An 8,384-nucleotide genomic window follows, 5' to 3' on the forward strand; every position below is an offset into this window, starting at 1 on the left:
ACGTAAACCCACTGGTTTAACATTGTCCACAACACATCGTAAAACCACTGGTTTAACATTGTCCCCAACACAACGTAAAACCACTGGTTTAACATCGTCTCCAACACAACGTAAAACCACTGGTTTAACATCGTCTCCAACACATCGTAAAACCACTGGTTTAACATCGTCCCCAACACATCGTAAACCCACTGGTTTAACATCGTTCCCAACACATCGTAAAACCACTGGTTTAACATCGTCTCCAACACATCGTAAACCCACTGGTTTAACATTGTCCACAACACATCGTAAAACCACTGGTTTAACATCGTCTCCAACACATCGTAAAACCACTGGTTTAACATCGTCCACAACACATCGTAAACCCACTGGTTTAACATCGTCCCCAACACATCGTAAAACCACTGGTTTAACATCGTCCCCAACACAGCGGGACCACTTTGCTTAGGCGCATACAATAAACAGAATGCACGCACAAGCAGGTACAATTATCCTCTCCTTCATTTGTCTGTTCGACCATTCGGTTGTTCGGTAAAACGGTTCACACCCCAACGCACGATGGCGGCATCACCGCGACCGCCACCGTCGCCACCGCCACTGCTACCGCTACCGTCACTCCGCTCCACCACCGCCGCCACCATCGTCACCACCGCTACAAACGACCACCGCCACGCTCACCATCACACCTCTCCGCCACCGCAACCGCCGCCGCCGCTACAAGGCGGCGCCCTGCGCGAGCGCCCGAACGTGCTCGAGTATTTCATCCCCCGACTCCCACGGCACCACGGTGGCCTGCACCGCGCCGGGCTGGGCCTGCTCCAGCGCCGCCAGCGCCCTCTCGAGCTGGTACCCGCGGCGGGGCAGCACCACGTCGCCCGGCAGCAGCGCCAGCGCGGGGCACACGTCGTTGCCGCCGTCGCCGACGTAGATCACGCGCCCGTACCCGCCGTGCCGCTCCACAAACGACCGCAGCGCCGCCCGCTTGCACATGTTGGCGGGGCAGCGGGAGCAGCCGTGCTGGCGCCCGCCGCCGCCGCCGTGGAACGGCAGCAGCACCAGCGAGCCGCCGGCGTCGACGCTCGCCGGGTTGGTGAGAAGCTCGCGGAAGAGGGGGCGGCACCCGCGTGACTCCAGCACCCAGCCGATGAAGGCCGAGTTGGCGTCCGAGACGATGACGCACTCAAACTGCTCGGGGTGGTCGGCTTCAGGAGTGTGGGCGGGGGAGAGGGGGGGGGGCGGCAGGAGGGGGGGGCAGTGTTAAAGTAGTCGGCATCGGTAATCGTAGTCTCGTAGTCCACCATCACCACTGCCACCATCACCACCATCACCACCACCACTGCCACTATCACCACTGCCACCATCACCACTGCCACCATCACCACTGCCACCATCACCATCACCACTGCCACCATCACCATCACCACTGCCACCATCACCACCATCACCACCACCACTGCCACTATCACCACTGCCACCATCACCACTGCCACCATCACCACTGCCACCATCACCATCACCACTGCCACCATCACCATCACCACTGCCACCATCACCACTGCCACCATCACCACTGCCACCATCACCACTGCCACCATCACCATCACCACTGCCACCATCACCATCACCACTGCCACCATCACCATCACCACTGCCACCATCACCACCATCACCACCACCACTGCCACTATCACCACTGCCACCATCACCACTGCCACCATCACCACTGCCACCATCACCATCACCACTGCCACCATCACCACCATCACCATCACCACTGCCACCATCACCACCATCACCATCACCACTGCCACCATCACCACCATCACCATCACCACTGCCACCATTACCATCACCACCATCACCATCACCACCGCCACTATCACCACTGCCACCATCACCATCACCACTGCCACCATCACCATCACCACTGCCACCATCACCACCATCACCACCACCACTGCCACTATCACCACTGCCACCATCACCACTGCCACCATCACCACTGCCACCATCACCATCACCACTGCCACCATCACCACCATCACCATCACCACTGCCACCATCACCACCATCACCATCACCACCGCCACTATCACCACTGCCACCATCACCATCACCACTGCCACCATCACCACCATCACCACCACCACTGCCACTATCACCACTGCCACCATCACCACTGCCACCATCACCACTGCCACCATTACCATCACCACTGCCACCATCACCACTGCCACCATCACCATCACCACTGCCACCATCACCACTGCCACCATCACCACTGCCACCATCACCATCACCACTGCCACTATCACCACCGCCACTATCACCACTGCCACCATCACCATCACCACTGCCACCATCACCACCATCACCACCACCACTGCCACTATCACCACTGCCACCATCACCACTGCCACCATCACCACCATCACCATCACCACTGCCACCATCACCATCACCACCATCACCACTGCCACTATCACCACCGCCACTATCACCACTGCCACTATCACCATCACCACTGCCACCATCACCACCATCACCACCACCACTGCCACTATCACCACTGCCACCATCACCACCGCCACTATCACCACTGCCACTATCACCATCACCACTGCCACCATCACCACCATCACCACCACCACTGCCACTATCACCACTGCCACCATCACCACTGCCACCATCACCACTGCCACCATCACCATCACCACCATCACCATCACCACCATCATCACTGCCACTATCACCACTGCCACCATCACCATCGCCACCATCACGACTATCGTCATCAGAACAAAGACAAAGATCCCCCGAATAGCCTTAAGAGAATGTTAGTGAGAGCACCTATGAAGGCCGGCACGGCACACAAGGGGGTGGGTGGCTAGCACCACGCCCGACCGCATTTGTCTCCCCAGCGGTGATGGTTACACACCGCATCAGGTACTCATTTGAGGCCGAGACGATCTAGGGGAGGACCAGGACCGATTCAGATTATCATCACCGGTGTTGCCCGTGAGCGGGAATCGAACTCGGGTCACCAGGTTCCTAGCAAAGTGGGCGAACCCCTGCTCCACCGCTCCCCACTACCACCACCTCTGCCCATCACCACCTCCTCCACGTTATTATTTCGCTTTGACGTCAGCCGGCATGCACGGCGTGTCCGGCACGTCACCGCGGCGCCCACAATCGTCTCCGCTCTTTCACCACTCGCGGCGGCGGCGGCGGCGTCGGCTCGAACAACAACGCCGGACGAATCCCGAGCCGGGCGCCGGGCCGTCTCGGCACGACGGCCCCGACACGGCCCGGCGGCGCGGTGCGAAAAATTCGGTGCAAAGCGTTTTGGTTGAGCCCACCCCACCGCATTTACCCAGGAAGCGCAGGAGCTGCGGCATGCCCGGCGTGTCCGGCACGGCCTCAATGGTGGCCCGCATCTCGGCGGCAGTGACGCCCACCTCCTCGCCCAGGTAGCGCAGGACCCGGTTCATGTGATCCGTCCAGGTGCCGCCGACGCCGCCACCGACGCCGTCGTCGTCGCCGCGGTAATCCAAGCGCTCCGGCAGCTCTCCGCCGGGGGCGCAGCGCAGCACCCACATGTCACTGTTGTCGTCGATGAGCGTGTGGTCGAAGTCGAACGCCACCAGCGACTTCATGACGGCCGCGTGTGTCGGGGCGCGCGGCGGCGCCGGCGCTGTCGGGCGAAAGCGGACGGGAAGGTTTGGTTCGCACTCTTTAAACGTGGCGGGTGGTTTTTTTTTTTTTAGGAACAAAATACCTCCGGCAGGAACCCCTCGCGGTCTCGCCGGGGGTTCACCGCCGCACGGCGCTCGCGGTGAAGAAGCGATCGCGATCAAATCCAACTCCGGTCGACAGCGTTATGGCGATGGTGGTTTAAATGTGGATTTGGCTGCGGTCATAATGCGGCTGTTACTTAGTTTGTTGTCCTTCACCCCGCACCTCCGGTTAGCACGGTTGGCTACGTAGGGTGCAAAAGAAGTTCATCGTACATATATATATATACACGCATACGTTATGGCTGTGGTTATAACGTGGTTGTGATTGCGGTTACATTGTGGCTTCAGTTTCGGTGTCGATGATGACGACGATGATGACGATGACAATGAGGATGATGACGATGATGATGTCGTCGTTGTCGTCGTCAACAACGAAGATGATGATAGTAAGGATAACATTGTGGCCGATATTGTTGTTGGTGCTGTTGACCGACTAGAGGCCGGTCAAACTTCACTGGGAAACGAATCGCAAGGAATCCGCATCGCTCGCAACGCACCCCAAGTTACATTCCTCGCAAAAATCGCGTGGGCAGAGATCGTAGTGAAATAATTCTAGATTTGAAGCTTCCGTGACTGCAAGGATTCATATTCTTAGGTTTTTTCGGTAAAGTCACGTAGGTAAAAAATTTAAATTAATAAAAAATTAAAATAAAATAAAAAATCTATCGTGCTGTGACGGTTCCACCTGAAGACGGAGGCTTGTGTTACCTCCGAAACGTCGTGATTTTTTATTTATTTTTATTTTACTTTTATTAATTTACATTTTTTACCTACGTGACTTTACCGGAAAAAAAAAATTAAGAATACGTAGTGAAATAACCCGCAAGGAAGCAGCCACGGCGTGGTGCGGCAGCGGAACGACAGAATGCGGAACGACGCGCACAAAAAACAAAGATCCCCCATGTAGCCTTAACAGACTGTTGGGGCAAGTGCTGTTAGCGAGTAGCACCTATGAAGCAACACATATCTGGACCCCCCAACGGATTTTAAGTTTGGTTGGTGTGTGTCTTCTAATTAGAAGAATACGGCAATAAATTAATGTCGAGGATTCGTGATCGATGGTCAAAATATGTGAAATCGCATACCTGTCAACCCGTACTACGGGTTGACCCCTATTCTTGTACAAGGAAATTTAATTTTCAGACTCAGCCGTTTCAATACGGGCAACACCAAACGTCTTCTTGGTTCTTTCGGTAAAGTCACGTAGAAGGGAAATAATAAAATAATAATAAAATAATAATAAAACATAATAAAATACAATTCTCATGACGTTTCGGCCACAACGCAAGCAGCCGTCCTCAGGTGAAGAACAGGTCTGTCGGAAAGACAGCATCTGAATGAACACCACCAAGCTTGGCAGCGTATATTTAAGCTGGGTTGGAGGGGGAAGGGCGCCTTGACAAAGGAATTTGCATATCAACAGAGGAATTTAGCATATTTATGGGAAATGCAGATATGGCATGCGGTGGCTGGGCATGCGGGCTACATGGATCTTTCAAGGATTTGTGAGCTCCTCACACAATCCAGTCTGGTTAAACCCAGGATGGTTTGTAGGCAGGCCAGCCTGAATGTTTCTAACCGGCGAAGATGCTCCATTAGGGGGGTCCACGTACACACAACAACAACAACCACCATTTGCCACTAAGTGGTGGTGACGTCACCACGACGCTTGTGCCAGGCCAAGTGCACCTTGAGGCCACGTGAAGTGTCGAACGCCCGCTGGCAGGAGGTCACGGGGCAGACCCAGCAGGTGCCACGGGTCGACTGACCAAGATGACCGAGATGACTGGCTGATGCACCACCTGTGCCCCCTACTGTGCCAACTTGCTGTGCTTTAGCCACCCGTGGTGTCAATTTACATTTTGTTGGCGGCTGCCCGGATTGGTTGCAGGCCAGTGGTGAGAGATGCCCCCTTTCTGGGGGGTAGCGAGACGTGGTCCAACTTTTTTTATTTCGAAGGCAAACAATCGAAAACGCATATGTATCACGGGCCGCGTCAGTGGCAACTTTGCTTGGTGCCATCAAACCCTCTACGCGGTTGGGGGCCGTCCATAAATGACGTCACGCGATTATGGACGATTTTTGACCCCACCCCCCTTCGTCACACGGCGTCACAAAAAGTCAGACCCCCCCCTCAAATATGACGTCACAAAGCTCTGCCCCCCCCCCCCCCCAAAACCATATTTCCATTTTGAAAATAAAACATGCTTCAAATCGCTTTAAACTATTGTCATTGTAGTGCGTGTTTAATGTGGCGCTGCACTCTGATGTTGTAGGAGAAAACATTTATTAAAAAGTCTATTTAATTAAGTGGAACGTGTTGTCTATGTTTATTTAAAGTTGCGCATTTTGATGTGACGTCACATTTCTCAAACCCCCCCCCCCTCGTCACACATCGTCACAAATGTCTGACCCCCCACCCCCCTAGGTGCGTGACGTCATTTATGGACGGCCAAGGTGTGGGGGGGGGGGGGTGCAAGGCTGCAGTCAAGGTGAAGAATCATCCAATCAGACACATCGCCGATTAATGACGAAGGCTCCACGAACAAAATACGAATAATTACATTTGTAATTATTCGTATTTTTATTCAAAACAAACAACCGAGCGCTATTAATCACAACAAACCCCGCCACTCGAAGGCGGTGAAGTCACCCCACGAGGTCACGTGGACTTGAGGTCACGTGGACTTGTGAGGTCACGTGGCCTTGTGAGGTCACGTAGACCTTGAGGTCACGTGGACATTTGAGGTCACGTGGACCTGTGAGGTCACGTGGACCTGTGAGGTTACGTGACCTTGTGAGGTAACGTGGACCTTGTGAGGTCACGTGGACCTTGTGAGGTCACGTGGACCTTGTGAGGTCACGTGGACCTTGTGAGGCCACGTGGACCTTGTGAGGTCACGTGGACCTTGTGAGGCCACGTGGCCTTGTGAGGTCACGTAGACCTTGAGGTCACGTGGACATTTGAGGTCACGTGGACCTGTGAGGTCACGTGGACCTTGTGAGGCCACGTGGACCTTGTGAGGTCACGTGGACCTTGTGAGGCCACGTGGCCTTGTGAGGTCACGTAGACCTTGAGGTCACGTGGACATTTGAGGTCACGTGGACCTGTGAGGTCACGTGGACCTTGTGAGGTCACGTGGACCTTGTGAGGTCACGTGGACCCTGTGAGGTCACGTGGACCTTGTGAGGTCACGTGGACCTTGTGAGGTCACGTGGACCTTGTGAGGTCACGTGGACCCTGTGAGGTCACGTGGACCTTGTGAGGTCACGTGGACCCTGTGAGGTCACGTGGCCTTGTGAGGTCACGTGGAGCATCGAGCGCCCGCCGGCAGACCCCGGCAAGTGCCGTGGGGCCGCGTTGACCGACCTACCGACCCCGTGGCAACTCACCGCGTTTTCATAATCAATGTTTTTGGGTTTAGATCGCGTTATTTATAAATGTGTCGTAACCCTCCACCACCCGACACGGCCAATCAGTAAAAAAAGTGTCACGTTGACAAAAGACAAAATAGTTCACTGCTTTAGCGTGAAACCACACCATTTACAATTTGAGTAGTACGACGTTTCGCTGGTAATTGCATCCAGCATCATCGGGCAATTCGCCAGAATGGTGAGGCTCTGCTGTGTCTCCCGTTCTTATATAATTACCAGCGAAACGTCGTACTACTCAAATTGTAAATGTTGTGGTTTCACGCTAAAGCAGTGAACTATTTTGTCTTTTGTCAACGTGACACTTTTTTTACTGATTGGCCGTGTCGGGTGGTGGAGGGTTACGACACATTTATAAATAACGCGATCTAAACCCAAAAAACGTTGATTATGAATAATATTGGTCGCGAAAGCCTGCCACGTGTTGAACTCACTGCGTTTTATCCGCCCGCTGTTGTGAGCGTCGCTCCTCCGCCGCTGCTGCTGTTGCTGCTGTTGATGCTGCTGCTGCTGCTGCTGATGGTGCTGATGCTGTTGCTGCTGTTGATGCTGCTGCTGATGCTGCTGCTGATGCTGCTGCTGATGCTGTGCTGATGCTGCTGCTGCTGATGGTGCTGATGCTGCTGCTGCTGTTGATGCTGCTGCTGCTGTTGATGCTGCTGATGCTGCTGCTGCTGCTGTTGATGCTGCTGCTGATGCTGCTGCTGATGCTGCTGTTGATGGTGCTGCTGATGATGCTGCTGCTGCTGCTGCTGGGAGAAACAACTGCCTTCCAACCGCCCCGGCAGTAGCGGTGTCCTTCACGAGCCTCCTCCCTCCCTCCCTCCAAACAAACAACAACAACAACGAGGACAACAACAACAACAACGAGGAGGATGATGATGAGAAGACGACGCCACGGCAGAACGAACGGCTTCGGCGGCACTCCCTGATGCGCGAGTCGCCGCGGTCGCCGCCGGTTCCGATCAGCTGATCGCCACTTCCGGCTCGCGGTGGCCCCTCCCCCCTCCCCCCTCCCCCACCCCCACCCCCTCCCCACTCCCTCCTCCTCCCCCTCCCCCACCCCCTCCTCCTCCCCCTCCCCCACCCCCTCCCCTCCCCCACCTCCTCCCCTGTCCCACCCCCTCCCCTCCCCCACCCCCTCCCCTCCCC

At 55.1% G+C, this 8,384-nt stretch overlaps 1 protein-coding gene across 1 annotated transcript; it reads right to left on the reverse strand.

Annotated features, from left to right (window-relative positions):
• Positions 1-301: 301 nt before the first annotated feature.
• LOC133358387 (pyridoxal phosphate phosphatase PHOSPHO2-like) lies at positions 302-8,173 on the reverse strand. Its single transcript, XM_061576702.1, has 3 exons — positions 7,667-8,173; positions 3,377-3,697; positions 302-1,205 (listed from the first exon to the last, which is right to left on the reverse strand). The coding sequence occupies exons 2-3, from the start codon at positions 3,657-3,659 to the stop codon at positions 718-720; spliced, it is 771 nt and encodes a 256-aa protein (XP_061432686.1). The 5' UTR covers positions 3,660-3,697; positions 7,667-8,173; the 3' UTR covers positions 302-717.
• Positions 8,174-8,384: the final 211 nt, after the last annotated feature.

This window comes from Lethenteron reissneri, chromosome 61, assembly GCF_015708825.2.
Source record: "Lethenteron reissneri isolate LAM-NWPU_2019-01 chromosome 61, ASM1570882v1, whole genome shotgun sequence".
NCBI classification, from domain to species: Eukaryota; Metazoa; Chordata; class Hyperoartia; order Petromyzontiformes; family Petromyzontidae; genus Lethenteron; species Lethenteron reissneri.

Coding starts and splice junctions, on each gene's coding strand:
- LOC133358387 (XM_061576702.1), bottom strand. CDS start 3,659: ATGAAGTCGCTGGTGGCGTTCGACTTCGACCACACGCTCATCGACGAC. Junction 1,206..3,376: donor GCAGCTCCTGCGCTTCCTGG/GTAAATGCGGTG, acceptor ACACTCCTGAAG/CCGACCACCCCGAGCAGTTT.